We start from the raw sequence: 16,470 nt of genomic DNA, 5'->3' as shown, positions 1-16,470 counted from the left end.
TTTATTTAGCTATATATATATATATATATATATATATATATATATATATATACATATATTTTACAATTTTCATTTTTTTTAATTAGTCCCTAATTTTTTAATTAGTCCCTCTATGGGATTTTAAGGCTGCTTTGACACATCAGTTTTTTTGCATCAGGCACAATCCGGCTCAAAAACCTATGCAACGGATGCGGTGAAAAAAACGGATCCGTTGCATACGTTTTTCCATGCGGCCCGTCCGGTTTTTGATGGATCCGGTTTGATACTGAGCATGCAGTTAAAAAAAACGCATCCGGCCGCCGCCGGATACGGTTTTTCGCCGCAGACAAAAAACGCTGAAAGCAACGTTCCATCCGGCCAGCGCATCGGCTAAATATGCCGCATCCAGCGCTAATGAAAGTCTATGAGGGAAAAAACGCATCTGGCGGCAAAAAAAACGGATGCGCCGGATTGTGCCTGATAGCAAAAAACTGATGTGTGATAGCAGCCTAAGGCTATGTGTCCACGGTAGAATGTTGCTGCGGATTTTTCTGCATGAAAATCCGCGGCTTTCCCGCAAAATCCGCACCTTTTCAAAGATTTACCGCGGAATTGCCGCGGATTTGATACGGATTTTGGTGCGGATTTTTTTATTTTTTTTCCCCCAATTTTAAAGCCAAAATCCGGATGAAAATCCGCAACAATAAGGCTATGTGTCCACGCTGCGGAAAATGCGCGGATTTCTCGCAGAAAAGCCGCGGATTTTCCGAAAATCTGCAGCAGCGGCACTTCCCAGCCATTTCAATGGCATTTTGGAAATGCTGTGTCCATGCTGCGGATTTTTCCGCGGCGGATTTGCCGCGGATTTTGATCCGGAAAAATCTGCAACATGTCAATTATTGTTGCGGATTTTGATCCGGATTTTGGCTATAGAATTGGGGAAAAAAAAAAATCCGCACCAAAGCCGCACCTTTGAAAAGGTGTGGATTTGCCGGGAAAGTTGCGGATTTTCATGCAGAAAAATCCGCAGCAACATTCTACCGTGGACACATAGCCTAACTGACATGTTGCAGATTTTTCCGGATCAAAATCCGCATGAAATCCGCTGCGGAAAAATCCGCAGCGTGGGCACAGCATTTCCAAACTGCCATAGAAATGGCTGGGAAATGCCTGAGCTGCAGATTTTCGGGAAATCCGCGGCTTTTCCGCGAGAAATCCGAGGCAAAATCCGCGCATTTTCCGCAGCGTGGGCACATAGCCTAAGTGTTATTAGTTTGCTCACTGGTCTAGGCTGAGCCTGGGCTGTATAATCGCCCAGGCATACTGGTACATGTATTTGTGTGCACGCATTTCAAGGTCAGACATACCATTATGTCCGATGTAGGGAAGGATTAAAAAAATAATCAAGAATCAGTGAAATGACTGCATCTGTATTAGACATTTTTGCTGAATTTGTGTCAGAACATAGCAAGTCCAGTCACATTTGCAGTTTTTCATTGTTTTTTAATTAGAAGGCCATTTTAGTAGGAGCTAAAAGTAGCACACATTAGCTGGGCCGTTGTTGTTTTGTACATGTGCCATTTTCTAGGAATTGTCTTAAGATTTTAGCACCATTATAGCTAAAATGGAGAGTAGTGTCAGCAGCTGCCCTCCCTCACTTTGTGGTATTAAGCACAGAGGCTTTGTCTTCATACAGTAAAGCTTATTATGGTGTACGGGTTCAGGAGGACGAGAACTGAGGTGAGACGCCTCATACTGGTCTGGCCTCACAAAAGCCCGCCAAAAAAATTGTGCTGCACGCGCCGCTTCTAAATGAGGAACTGAAGTGCGCGGTAAACTCCGCCCATTGCATTACGTCACATGTCGATGATGATTGTTTAGTCAAGACTGAGCGTTCGTCACTGCGCCTGCGCGTATCATAATCTCGGTGGTTGATTGCGGGACGGGTGCTGCCTGGAGGCGGACAATTACGAAAGGCATCTGAGTGATCATAGGACTCGCGTCTGCGATAATGGCGGCTAATGTCACCACCAACCCGTCACAGCTGCTTCCGCTCGGTATGGTAATGCTAGGATTTCAGGTTAAACCTGCCCGCTGTGCTAAGCTGCTGGGGAGTCTGAGCTCCATGTGTTATGTCTGGGTTACACTGATTTACAAGCTCCCCTTTATGTCTCCGCAGAGCTGGTGGATAAGTGTATAGGATCCCGTATACACATCGTTATGAAGAGTGATAAGGAGATTGTAGGCACGCTGCTGGGGTTTGATGACTTTGTCAGTATCCTGTATATTGCTGGAACTCACTGCTGTGGGCGCAGGGCTGTGATATTGGTGTAAGGTTATGTGCACACGGGAGCTTGCTTCTGTGGATTTTGCTGCGGATTTATCTGGATTTTCCAGATAAATCCGCAGGTTACAGCAAGTACAGACACTCCCCATGTTACCCTATGGGACATGGGCAGTGTCTGTGTCCACGCTGCGGAATGTGCGGCTGCGTATGTCCCGCAGGCGCACATAACTGCATGTCAATTATTCCTGCGGAAATCCCGGCCCTCCACTATGGAGATAGAGGCTGGGACGTCCGCAGGTAAATCGCATGAAAGTCCGCAGGTTTACCGCAGCTAAAAATAGCTGCGGATGCCGGCAGGCAGCTGCAGTAAACATGCGGCCGTACCTGCAGATACATCCGTAGGTACGAGCTCCCGTGGGCACAAGCCTTGGTGCGGTAGCAATCAGCGTAATAAGGGGTTAATGGCTGCCCATAGCTGCCACTAAGTCATAGGTTGTGATGTCAGGCGTCTGAGACACCCCACATCACTAATGTGTAAGTGAAAGTAAATAACCACAAACAGCCAAAAAATCCTTTATTTGAAATAAGACAAAAAATGCCCCCTCTTTCACCACTTTATTAACTCCCAAACACCCCTCCAGGTCCGAAGTAATCCACAAGAGGTCCCACGGTGATTCAGCTCTGCTACATCTATGTCCTGTCATAGCGAGCGTCAGAGAACATGACTGCCAGCTGTGAGTGTAGACAGAGCCGCACGATCAGAATGAACTCGGGTGAACTCCTGACATCACAGCTGCAGGCCCTGCAGTACGGCGTGCGTCGCAGCAGTGATGTGACGGGTTCACAGCTATGAGTTTCAGGCTGCGACTGAAGTGAGCTGTGCCATCAGCGGTGACGTTACTCAGGTGAGTCCTCCTGCTTCGGCTTATTTCAGTCGCAGTCTTATTTGCGGTCACAGGTGGAGGACTCGCCTGTGACCGGAAATCACCTAAGTGACAGCACTGCTGACTGCGTGGCTCACTTCAGCTGCGTACAGCTTACAGGGCAGTCTTGTGCTATGGCACTTGCTGTGAGCATCAGATGTAGCAGTGCTGGAAGTGTGGGACCTCGTGTGGATTACATCGTACCTTGAGGGGTGTTTGGGGGTTAATAAAGTGGTGAAAGAGGGTGCTCTTTTTGTCTTTTATTTCAAATAAAGGATTTTTTGGGAGTTTGTTTATTTACTTTCACTTACTGATTAGTGATGGAGGTGTCTGATAGATGCCTGCCATCACTAATCTAGGACTTAGCAGCAGCTGTGGGCTGCTAATACCTCCTTATTACCCCGATTGCCACCGCACCAGGGTAACGGGAAGAGTCGGGCCCAGCGCCAGAATTAGCACATGTTATGTATGCACCACTTCTGGGGCGGCTGAAGGCTGCTATTGTTAGGCTGGCAAGGGCCAAATAATGATGGCCCTTTCCACCCTAATAATATCGGTCCCCGGTTGTCTGCTGTGCCTTGGCTGGTTTTAAAAAAAGGACCCCACGTTTTTTTTTTTTCTATATCAAATAGTTAAAAAAACAAACGTGGGATACCCTCTGTTTTTGTTTTTGATAACCAGCCAAGGTACATCAGACAGCGGAGGGCTGCAGCCTACAACTACTGCTGTTCCTGTACTGTATATGAAAAATGGGGTGGAGCCACATTAAAAAAAAAAACAAAAACATCTGGCCAAGCTAGCTATCTCTCTATTGAGCTATTCTGCTATTTCTTTCTATCTATTCTTTCTATCTAATTTTCTCTCAATACATCTATTTTAGCTATCAAATAGCCTATCATGTTTTTATTTTCTCCTTTCAAAAAAACGCACTGTCAATAACACATCCAAAACGCATGCATTTTTTTTTTGTCAAACAAAGTGTTTACAGTTGTCAGTCTGCCAGAGGGTGCATTTTTTTTTTTCTGTCAAACCAAGAGCGCAGCATGCGCACATACCCGAACACTGCTGTGGGTGCTAGGCTGTGATATTGGTGTAACTCATTGCTGTGGGCGCTAGGCTGTGATATTGGTGTAACTCATTGCTGTGGGCGCTAGACTGTGATATTGGTGTAACTCATTGCTGTGGGCGCTAGACTGTGATATTGGTGTAACTCATTGCTGTGGGTGCTAGGCTGTGATATTGGTGTAACACACTGCTGTGGGTGCTAGGCTGTGATATTGGTGTAACTCACTGCTGTGGGCACTAGACTGTGATATTGGTGTAACTCATTGCTGTGGGCACTAGACTGTGATATTGGTGTAACACACTGCTGTGGGTGCTAGGCTGTGATATTGGTGTAACTCACTGCTGTGGGCGCTAGGCTGTGATATTGGTGTAACTCATTGCTGTGGGCGCTAGACTGTGATATTGGTGTAACACACTGCTGTGGGTGCTAGGCTGTGATATTGGTGTAACTCATTGCTGTGGGCGCTAGACTGTGATATTGGTGTAACTCATTGCTGTGGGCGCTAGACTGTGATATTGGTGTAACTCATTGCTGTGGGTGCTAGGCTGTGATATTGGTGTAACACACTGCTGTGGGCGCTAGGCTGTGATATTGGTGTAACTCACTGCTGTGGGCGCTAGGCTGTGATATTGGTGTAACTCATTGCTGTGGGCACTAGACTGTGATATTGGTGTAACACACTGCTGTGGGCGCTAGACTGTGATATTGGTGTAACACACTGCTGTGGGCGCTAGGCTGTGATATTGGTGTAACTCATTGCTGTGGGTGCTAGGCTGTGATATTGGTGTAACTCATTGCTGTGGGCGCTAGACTGTGATATTGGTGTAACTCACTGCTGTGGGCGCTAGGCTGTGATATTGGTGTCAACTCATTGCTGTGGGTGCTAGGCTGTGATATTGGTGTAACACACTGCTGTGGGTGCTAGGCTGTGATATTGGTGTAACTCACTGCTGTGGGCGCTAGGCTGTGATATTGGTGTAACTCATTGCTGTGGGCGCTAGACTGTGATATTGGTGTAACACACTGCTGTGGGTGCTAGGCTGTGATATTGGTGTAACTCACTGCTGTGGGCGCTAGGCTGTGATATTGGTGTAACTCATTGCTGTGGGCGCTAGACTGTGATATTGGTGTAACACACTGCTGTGGGTGCTAGGCTGTGATATTGGTGTAACTCATTGCTGTGGGCGCTAGACTGTGATATTGGTGTAACTCACTGCTGTGGGCGCTAGGCTGTGATATTGGTGTAACTCATTGCTGTGGGTGCTAGGCTGTGATATTGGTGTAACACACTGCTGTGGGTGCTAGGCTGTGATATTGGTGTAACTCACTGCTGTGGGCGCTAGGCTGTGATATTGGTGTAACTCATTGCTGTGGGCGCTAGACTGTGATATTGGTGTAACACACTGCTGTGGGTGCTAGGCTGTGATATTGGTGTAACACACTGCTGTGGGTGCTAGGCTGTGATATTGGTGTAACTCACTGCTGTGGGCTCTAGGCTGTGATATTGGTGTAACTCACTGCTGTGGGTGGCTGTGGGCGCTGGTGGCGGTGATCAGGAGAAATGCTGTGCTCCTGTGAGTGCTGGCTATCTGCTGGCATTCACATGAAGTGAGTCATCGCCTGACCCCTCGCTGTCATGGCAACACATTGGTGCCCCATTATTGCATTTATCTGAATTTATAAGTGTGTTCTACTGGTGGTGCTATTTAATGCCTACAGTCAATTAATATAGTCTGGGTTTTTTCATAATTATTATTATTATTATTATTATTATTATTATTATTATTTATTATTATAGCGCCATTTATTCCATGGCGCTTTACAAGTGAAAGAGGGTATACGTACAACAAATCATTAACAGTACAAGACAGACTGGTATAGGAGGAGAGAGGACCCTGCCCGCGAGGGCTCACAGTCTACAGGGAATGGGTGATGGTACAATAGGTGAGGACAGAGCTGGTTGCGCAGTGGTCTACTGGGCTGAGGGCTATTGTAGGTTGTAGGCTTGTTGGAAGAGGTGGGTCTTGAGGTTCCTCTTGAAGCTTTCCACGGTAGGGGAGAGTCTGATGTGCTGAGGTAGAGCGTTCCAGAGTATGCGGGATGCACGGGAGAAATCTTGTACACGATTGTGGGAAGAGGAAATAAGAGAGGAGCAGAGAAGGAGATCTTGTGAGGATCTAAGGTTGCGTGCAGGTAGGTACTGGGAGACTAGGTCACAGATGTAGGGAGGAGACAGGTTGTGCATGGCTTTGTATGTCATGGTTAATGTTTTGAACTGGAGTCGTTGGGCGATGGGAAGCCAGTGAAGGGATTGGCAGAGTGGCGAGGCTGGGGAGTAGCGAGGGGAGAGGTGGATTAAGCGGGCTGCAGAGTTTAGGATAGATTGGAGGGGTGCAAGAGTGTTGGAAGGGAGGCCAGAGAGCAGGAGGTTGCAGTGACAGTCTTTTTTTCAAGGTGCAGCATCCTTTGGGATTTGTTTTTTTTTTGTGGCATTTACTTTAGCAAAAAAAAAAATAAAAATGACCCCACCAGGAATAAAACTATTGCTACAAAGTAAGGAAACACAAATGTGTTGTTCTTATACAAGCACAGCAAATATGGGGTTAATGGAGTCCTAAATGCTCAGAGACCTGTACTAAACTCTGGCCTTTAGTGACATAGGCGATGGGTCAGGGTTCTACTTATTGGTCATTGATCTGTCTGAACTGTCAGCAGTGGAGCCTAGCAAGTGAAATGGAGGCACAAGCCTTTACTGGAAGAAGAGCAGCGCTGAGTCGCTGTCTAGTGACTAATTAGTAGTAGTGAATTCCAGCAGGATTTTTTTCTTTTTACCTCTGTTGCCATGTTTTCTCGACTCTACTGTTCAGATATGGTCCTAGAAGATGTCACAGAATTGTAAGTATAAGTGTCTTCATTTCACTGGCCATTGTTTATCAGGATATTACTGTAGATAGAAGCCTTTGGCAAGATGAAGGGGTTGTTCACTACTTGGACATTCTCCTCTTAACGTGGTACTCAACCACATTTTAAGGCTATGTATTTACCGCGGATTTGCAGAGGAAAAGGGCTAAAATTTCTGCAGTCAATCCCCATCAAAACCTATGTGGATTTACTTGCGGAATTTCCGCTGCGGAATTAATGTGCATGTCACTTCTTTTCTTTTCAGGAAGTACCTGCGTTTTTTGCCATAGATAATGGTAAAAACCCACAGGGACCAACCTACGGAAAAACCGTTGCAAATCCGCACCAAACCGTGCATGCGGTTTTTTTACCGCAGGTGTGGGATTCTTTCAGAGGGTTGTTTTTTTTTCCTTAAGAAAAAGTCAGTTTCTAGTGCGCACATAGCCTTAAGGTAATATTCAGGTAGTGGACAATCCCTTTTAACTTTCCTCATTCTTGTGTCCAACTGTAGACAGGCCGTTTATAGCCCACTCCTGCTGGAACATATATATAGACATCCACAGCATTTAGTGCAGATGATGAAGTCTTTAGTAAACCTCCAGTATTTCCAAAGCAAAATCCACTCCATTTGGTGCAGACGTTGCCGCTATGAAGAATGGCCAGCTTATCTGATCCGTGTGGACGTACCCTCAATGTTCAGTTTTGATTGTGGATTATAATTCGGTTTAGTGTGCACTCACACACAGCCGACTTCTTGATGAGGAAGAATTCAACTTGAAATAATACTTGCTAATTTATTAATCTGTGTATTATTTTTCTATTTTAGTGAGATCACACCTGAAGGACGACGAATTACGAAGCTGGATCAAATTCTGTTAAATGGAAACAATATAACAATGGTGACAAAAAAATTACTTTTATACTGTTTATTAGTCTTGTACCTCTTTCCACATTTGTATTATTTCCCAGTTTTGACATACAAATTCTGATGTAAAATACTCGCCTAAATATCGTCAAGTGAAATAGCACACCCCAAGACTTTAATTGATAGCTCCCTTTGCAGAGATGCGGAGAGAGCTGTCACAGTGCAGGGCGTGCTTAGTATAGTGAGCGATGACTGTAATCACTCCCTACACAGCCCCCACTGAACCAAGCAGCTCCTGGGAAGAAATAAATTTGTTTTCTCCTGGTAGTTGCGCACTAAGTAAGGCAATTGGATAGCAATGTAATGATGTGTACCTACGGATTAACCCTCTATCTGCAGGTAAATAGCATTTTCCAAAGTGACCGGTTCCCTTTAAAGCAAATGTCAGATAATTGAACAGTTCCCAACAGCAATATATGCAGGTTTTGACCTGATTACAAACCCTACCCAACCCAAAATTAAAGAGAACCTGTCACCAGAATGTATGCTATTAAGCTAAAAGAATCCCTTTCTGCAGCTCCTGGGATGCATTCTATAAAGGTTCATCTTGCTACTGCCTCCCCTTTCAGACCTAAATAACAACTTTATTAAATATTACCTTTTGCTGTGGTAATGAGGTTTGTTGGCCCCGGGGGGCGGGCTGTATTTCACGTGTTATCCCCCCTCCTGCCGCTGTTCGCCGTCACCCAGTGTTCATTTACATAGATGAGGCCGCCGCCCTCATGTTCCACAGTGCTCTGGAGGTCTCGCGCATGCCTAGTGGCACTATCTCCGGACTGAGCACAGTTTTCAAAAAAAGGTAAACGGGGATGATAAAAATAAGCAATGGCAAGCGCAAGCGCATAACGGTAGAGGCAGAGGTCAAAGCTTGGGCACGGTACTTGGATGACGCTGGTGATGACATTCACAGCGCCGCTCATAATCTCGCACCTGCGCAATAGCATCACCGGCGGACGCGTTTTGAAAATTGTTCAGTCCCGCGATAGTGCCACTGCGCATGTGCGAGACCTCCGTAGCACTGCGGAAGATGAGGGCTGCGGCCTCATCTACGTGAATGAACCCTGGGGGACTGCGAACAGCGGCAGGAAGGGGGATAACAGGTGAAATACAGCCCGCCCCCGGGGCCAACAAACCTCATTACCATAGCAAAAGGTAATATTTTATAAAGTTATGTAGGTCTGAAAGGGGGCCAGTAGCAAGATGAACCTTTATAGAATGCAGCCCATGAGCTGCAGAAGGGGATTCTTTTAGTTTAATAGCGAAAATTCTGGTGACATGTTCCCTATAAAATTACTTATTTTAAGTCTGCCACTTGATTACATATGAAAATAATGACCAGATGCTACAGAAATGCTTTCCCACTTGATGATCTGTACAGCATTTTTTACGTTCCACACAGTACAGTGGAACCTTGGTTTACGAGAACAATCCGTTCTGGGAGTGTGCAAGTTACTCGTCTAGCAAAGGAAAAATTTCCCATAGGAAATAATGGAAGCTCAGACAATTTGTTCCACAACTTGTGCAATGTCCCCTATTGTGCCATTTCACACACGCACAAAAACATGCAAACACACATATAATGCTCACGTTACCTTCCATCGCCGGCCTCCTGGTGTTTGAAGTCCGCAGTATGTGTATCCCGTAACCATTGTGACGATGCAGGAGCTTCCGCTGTCAGCGTCCACGTCATACGCAGGAGCCGCATGCCTCTGATTAGCCAGCGTGCTAACGACAAAGGCATGAGCCTCTTGCCTCTGATTGGGCAACACGCTTGAGAAGCGACTGGCAGCGTAAGTTCCTCCATCGTCGCGATGGTTTCCCGATACACAAACTATTCCTGCGGACTACAAGAACCAGGAGGCTGGTGAGGGAACAGAAGGTAAGGTGAGCATAAAATGTGTGTGTGCGTGTTTGTGCGGACTGCAAGAGCGAGTCATAGCGCGGTGAAAATATGGAACCGGAAGTGTGTGCGGTGAGTATTTGCTCGTACAGCAAAGATTGCTTGTAAACTGAGTTACAAAGTTACAGCAAGCTTTGCTCGTATAGCGAAATACTTGCACACCAGGTTACTCGTGAATTGAGGTTCCACTATATATAAATTCTTGCCGCAGTTTATATTGTATTGTACATGGTTGTATTACTAACTTCTATATTTCCTCTTTAGCTTGTACCTGGAGGAGAAGGCCCAGAAGTATAAATGGACTGTGAAGCAGAACAAGTTGCCACAATTTTATTTAGATTGTTTGATTGTTAAACCTTTTCAAGGATGAAGTGGAGAATTGTTTTGTTTTTTTCTTCCCTTCATGATGGTGTTCTTGGAGGAATATGTGGATTCTTTATTTTGATACAATGCTTGTATTAATCAATGTGCTCCAAAAATTAAAGATTTATGTTTTGGTATTAATCATATTTTCTTTCTATAATGGAAGACAAGAATGACTGACTTCAGAAATATTTTGCATGATTAAAGGTATTTGTTCCACTAACAAAGTGCATTTTAATTATTTGATCTTGAAATAATAAGTTCCACAATTGGATGTGTTAAAAAAAAAAAGTCCCTGTCCTGACATAATCTTATAAATGTGCCAATAGTGTGTAATAGCTGTGTCTGACCATACAGAGCGATTCCAGTTCATGGTCTTTATATACCACATCTCCTTGGCAGCAGAGGAAGCAAAAGAGAGTATACAGAGATTACAGCCTGGGATCGCAGCTGATTCTTTCCCTGTTTAAAACAGGCAGGGAAATGTTTTACCTAGAAGAACACAGCATTTGTGATGTCATGCTGTGCTATCTGCGTACTGTCTTTTGCGTCCTCCTCTGCCCAGGAGATGTGGTATATTCAGACCTTGTCCCTGTACGGTCAGACACTGCTATTATCCAGTACATATAAGGCCACTTTCACACATCAGTTTTTTGCCATCAGTCACAATCCATTTTCTCGACGGATTAGTCACAGATTGTGGCTAAACTCATGCAACTGATCCGTTTTTCAACGGATCCGACTAGCTGGGGGCTAAATAATAATTGGAGCATGCTCAGTTACAACAAAACGGAATCCGTCGCCGGTGACGACTGATCCTGCGCTCACAGGCTTCCATTCTACCAAACGACAGACTGCGACGGATCCGTCACTGTCCGTTTTCGCAACGTAAAAAAAAGTTACTGTGGACGTCGTCCATTTTTCAACGGATCTGTCGAACGACTGATGAAACGTGAGGCCATCCGTCGCTAATAAAAGTCGAGAAAAAAAACGAATCCAGCAGTATCAGTTGCCGGATCCTTTTTTTATTATTTTTTTTTTTTGTTTTGTTTTTGTTTTTTTTGTTTTTTCAAAATTCAATGAATTGTGACTGATGGCAGAAAACTGATGTGTGACAGGGGCCTAAGGGCCACATTTTTGATTACATCTCAGCACAGGAACACTTTTTTAACATATCCAATTTGGAATTATTATTTTTTTTTAATTCAAAGATCTATTGATTAAAATGTGGTTTTTTTTGTTGTTTTTTTTTATGTTGTGTGGGACATCCCCTTTTAATAGAGATAAGCAAAAAGGTTTATGGTGTCCAGTTCCAAACTCTGTCCAGACCTTGATTTGGTGGACTATATGTATGGCATGCTCTCCCTTTCATGTCCTGGGTACATCTGCTGCTTTCCTTTCCAGCCCCTGGGATGTGATTACTTAGCAGGATCTAAGAAGTAGCTGAGGTGCCTCATGATTTTGTGGGGCTTAGGCTAAGTTCACATTTCCGTTGATTTGTATCAGTCACATGCGTCGCTTGACGCATGTGACTGATGCGCTGTTCAACGCTGTACAACGGATGACAAAGAACAGAATTCTTTGTCGGATTCCGTTGTGTGCGGGGGGCGGAGTTCGGGGGAAGAGCCGAGCGGGGGGCGGGGCCAGGCGCTGAGGATGTCAGTAGAAGTGCTGCGGTCTGCATGGCTGGGGACAGGTGAGTGTATGTGTGAGTGAGTGTGTGTATGTGTATGTATGTATGTATGTATGTATGTGTGTGTGTGCACATGCAAAGTGCGGGAGGGGGCGGAGCCGAGCAGGGGGCGGGGCCAGACGAGGGTGTCAGTGCTTGTCTGCATGGCTGGGGACAGGTGTGTGTGTGTGTGTACATACATGTGCGGAGTGCGGGAGGGGGCGGGGCCGAGCGGGGAAGTGTCGGCCTCCCTGCACACGTAACCAGCCTAAATATCGGGTAACAGCAAAGCACCCGATGTTTACCTTGGTTACCCGATGTTTACCTTGGTTACCCGATGTTTACCTTGGTTACCCGATGTTTACCTTGGTTACGGGCCTACACCGCTTAGCGCTGGCTCCTTGCACCGTAACCAGGGTAAATATCGGGTAACCAACCAAAGCTGGTGACGTGTGCAGGGAGCCAGAGAGCATGCGCAGCGAAATCCGACGGATCTCGCTGCTCAAAAAACGTTACATGCTGCGTTCCTCCCGCCCGGCGGTCAGTCGTTCCACGACTGATCAGTCGGGCGGAGGGTGCAACGCAGCATCAACAGTCACAATCCGCTGCTCATACAAGTCTATGGGAGCAGCGGAATCCGCTAAACGGATTCCGCTGTTTACAAGAGCAGCGGATTGTGACTGATAGATTTTAGCGGAAATGTGAACTTAGCCTTAGAGAGCAGTCAAAGTGGTTATGGGAAACTGCTCCACTTTTTTTCTAAACCCCAGTGGGTTTTATTTTTTGTTTAACATGGCTCACACTTGAAAGCACTTGTCATATGCTGAAAGGATTGTCTTAGGGTTTAGATTGACTGAATGGCAGCACGAAACGACCACCAGTCAGTAAACTTACTGATCAGCACTTGTTTAAATGTCTATTTATACTGGCAGACCAAAGAAAGGCATGCACGCCTAGCATGTTCAGTGTGCCATAGTTCTTGGCAATGTGAGTCCTGTTTTGGTGGTTTATTTTTTTTGGAGGGTTTTTTTTTTGTTTTTTTTTTTGTTTTTTTTCTGTGAGGCGCTAAAGATCATTTTATCCAATGAATGGGAAATTTTCTCACTCATTAGTTGATCAGCAGTCCATTTACATGGCAAGATAATCGTGATATATGTTTTTAACAGCAAATTCATAATTATCTTGCAGTGTAAATGCAGCTTCAAATTGAAGAAAAAAAATAGGTCTGATTCATAATTATGGAACTAAAGTGTCACACAAAGCAGTGCTCATAGACATATGACCTTGTGTTTGAGTAATTGGTTCACTTTTTTTTTTTCTTTTTTTTTTTTTCCAAGAGAGATTTTAACATTGCCACTACTTATAAATCACTGTTTTTCCCTTTATAAAATAGCAGCTATGCTCACCTCCAATGAGGGCGCCTTTCCAGTTGTGATTCTCCTAGCGATCGTATTACATGTCGTCATGAGTAGTGATGGGTGGACTCGCCGATAACCGAGTACCGGCGGGTCCACCTGGGTTTATTTATATATACATCAGGTTTGGGCCCGAAATTGATCCCAGATATCTGGCTAGACTCTGGTCCCCATGTCGGTCTGTGCTGACTAGAATCTGGTGCTTAAAAATGTTGGTAGAAGGGAAAGGGGGATTGGAGCAACCGTGTTATACTTACCGAGCCTCGAGAGAGACCATCACACACAAGTGGTGGATTTATGTGTTTTTTCCTTATTGCTTTCATTCTATTTACTATTCCGTTCACTACCAGACCCCCACCTTTTACAATTTGGGGGCCATTGCGCAACTACCTAATTGAGCTAACAGTTTATTTCTATACAAAGTTCCTTCTGTTACTACATAAACCTTGTTACGTATTATTCCAAACACCAGCAATTGACATTGCGTGTTGCTAACAGGCATTCATTAACTCCTTGGGCTATCTTCTCTACTTTTGCTACGAGATAAGCAGCTACCCCCACTCACAACTTGGCTTCTTTAATTTCAACCCTTCTGCCTCCTCGTTTTCCAACATAATTTACCATTTCATTACTTCAATATACTTCCGGATTCACAATTTTTCTATTTGTTCATTCATAGTTTCTGTTTATTAATATACAGCAAGTTCCTTGATTAAAGTCTATGACTTGACCGAAACGTCTGTGATTGAACTGTTTGCTGCCAACAATAAAGTCCTTTGATTTTTTCACATCGGAGTGCCTGGTTTTATTTCATTGCATTTTCATGGAGTTGAACCCTACCAGAGCACCCGTCTTTTTCAGAAGTGCCGTGCTACTTTTTATTTGCAACCAATTAGAGGCGCTGTGTGTGTCTTTATTGGTGTAAAATAAATTTTAAAAAATTGGCGTAGGGCCTCCCCGTATTATGATACCCAGCACAGATAACGCATATGGTCTGAAGCTCCAAGCCACACTTTTCTTTCCTGTGTATCAAAATAAGGAGGACAGCATGCAGCTTTTTTAAATTATTTACATAAATCATTTAAAAAAAAAAAAATAAGAAAAATATCTTGAGGTCCCCCCAATTTTGATCCCCAGCCATGATAAAGCTGACAGCTGTAGGCTGGTATTCTCAAGCTGGGGAGACCCATGCTTATTGGAAATGGAGAAACAGCTCACCAGACTCCAAGATGTGGGTGTGGTGCCCGGAATACTGGACTGGCAACCAGGTGAAATGTAAATCAAATCAGAGGTAGATCCAGCAATCGCTTCATAAGATAAAACATGGCTTTATTCAATAAATTTTAAAAAACTGAAAAACCATGATAACAGTTGGGGGTAGACCAGATGTCCGTCTACGCGTTTCAAACAGGTTAACTGTTCTTAATCATGTCAACATCTTAGACAATTTTACAAGTTTATATATTCCCAACCCAAAAGGGTGGAGCTCAAACACTGCTCATTAATCACAGAATTTACATATTGACATAATACAATTGTGGAGGACAATTAATTAGGGAAATTGTGCAATATACCATAAAAACATATACAACCAAGTCATTAAATGTATATCATTTGCACACACATCTACAAAAAGATGTTTTCCCCTCACCCATGACAGCACCACGTGAGAGAGAGGGATCCGCCCAGCGAGGACAGGAAACCATTCTGAAATAAATGGGCGATACCTCTCCCCTTCGTCAGTTGGTTTCCTGTCCTTGATGGGAGACCTTGTTCTGGAATACGGCGGTTGAAGTAAGAAGTTTGAAGTACAGAAGCTGTATTTACCCAGCCCCGTCCGGTGTCCGGAAAAGTAGGGTGAGTCCTGCGGCGCCGTTCTTCGGGGCTGGAAGCGCCGTCCACCATCCCTTTGGTAACCTGGTGTCCGTGCAGGGCCCATCAGGGGTTCCAGACCGCCGCTCCTTCCCCTCCCCCCCCTTGCGCTCCCCTGCTGCCTAGGACTTCCGAATGTGGCGCACTCTGGGACGCGCGCATGCAGGGTACAGGAGGCGTGCTTGCGTGACGTCTCCTGAAGAGGATGGCAGCGCCCATGCAGCAGCAGCGGCGGGGTTTTAGGGCAGACGCCCGCCGTCTGGACACCGCTGGGCACATTGAAACTGGGGGGGGGGCACCTTTATGGGACCGGAAGGTGGAGGAGCAGCATGGGTGCTCGTGCCTACATCCCAGGATGGCTTCAGAAAGGCAGCAGCACTCTCTGGAGCGCCGGCAGCATAGCCGTATGAACAGTCACCGTTCTAAGTGAAACAGACCTGCCCGGCCTCAATAGCCAGAAGGGCAAATCCTCTTGTGGCTCCACGACTTCTGCGGGACCTGTGGGTGTTCCGATGAAGTCATCCAGGACCGGTACCCTTGATCTCTTGTGGCCTTGGATGTGTGAGCTTGTGGGTTTGAATCCCGATGGGCCATTCCTGTAGTTGGCAGCTTACCTCAGGTGCTATCAACCGCGGCAAGGGGAATGATCCCTGAATCCGCGGATCTTTTCAATGGTAGTGGCTCTGTGGAGAATACCACGGTGGGACCTGTTTCCTCCAGGCTAAACTGGCATATAGACCTCTTGTTCCATGATCCCAGCAGTCCGGCCCTTGCGGTGAATGCACTTCCATTCCATGGACCTTTGGAATAGCCTCTGCCCTTCCCCCTGTAGTCATGCTCTCGATGGTTCACCAAGAGCTCGGGGAAGCTCGGGCGAGGTTCCTTCCCCTCGCCCCCTTCTGGCCCAAGGGGCCATGGCTCTCTCCCCTGAGGACAATGTCTGTCCCGGATCCTGGGGTTCTGCCGGGGATTCCGGACCTGTTAGTGCAGTAACCTGTGTTCCTCGTGCAGGAAAAGGGTTTTTTCATTTCACAGCTTAGTACTTGAGAGGTTGTTGCTGATGCGCAAGGGTTCTCCTCTGACCGGGTCTCTTCCTTGCTGCAGAGCCATAAACCGGTTACCACTACACTCTATGGGAGAGTTCCCCTTCTTTGCAAATGGTCCCTT

At 45.6% G+C, this 16,470-nt stretch overlaps 1 protein-coding gene across 1 annotated transcript; it reads left to right on the top strand.

Moving 5' to 3' along the window:
- The first annotated feature begins 1,877 nt into the window (after window positions 1-1,877).
- On the top strand, window positions 1,878-10,485 carry LSM5 (LSM5 homolog, U6 small nuclear RNA and mRNA degradation associated). Its single transcript, XM_075315091.1, has 5 exons — window positions 1,878-2,036; window positions 2,159-2,254; window positions 7,123-7,150; window positions 7,983-8,055; window positions 10,246-10,485. Exons 1-5 carry the CDS (start codon window positions 1,991-1,993, stop codon window positions 10,276-10,278), a joined length of 276 nt encoding a protein of 91 aa, XP_075171206.1. The 5' UTR covers window positions 1,878-1,990; the 3' UTR covers window positions 10,279-10,485.
- Window positions 10,486-16,470: the final 5,985 nt, after the last annotated feature.

Source organism: Anomaloglossus baeobatrachus, chromosome 6, assembly GCF_048569485.1.
Source record: "Anomaloglossus baeobatrachus isolate aAnoBae1 chromosome 6, aAnoBae1.hap1, whole genome shotgun sequence".
In the NCBI taxonomy this organism is placed as follows: domain Eukaryota; kingdom Metazoa; phylum Chordata; class Amphibia; order Anura; family Aromobatidae; genus Anomaloglossus; species Anomaloglossus baeobatrachus.
The sequence above is the reverse complement of the archived record's forward strand: the minus strand, read 5'-3'. Positions and strand labels throughout refer to the sequence as shown.

What these genes read in the sequence shown, in the direction of transcription:
- LSM5 (XM_075315091.1), top strand. Translation starts at nt 1,991, where the DNA reads ATGGCGGCTAATGTCACCACCAACCCGTCACAGCTGCTTCCGCTCG. An exon ending in GGGGTTTGATGACTTTGTCA is followed by an intron (nt 2,255 to 7,122) that starts GTATCCTGTATA and finishes TCTACTGTTCAG; the next exon opens with ATATGGTCCTAGAAGATGTC. An exon ending in CTAGAAGATGTCACAGAATT is followed by an intron (nt 7,151 to 7,982) that starts GTAAGTATAAGT and finishes TTTCTATTTTAG; the next exon opens with TGAGATCACACCTGAAGGAC.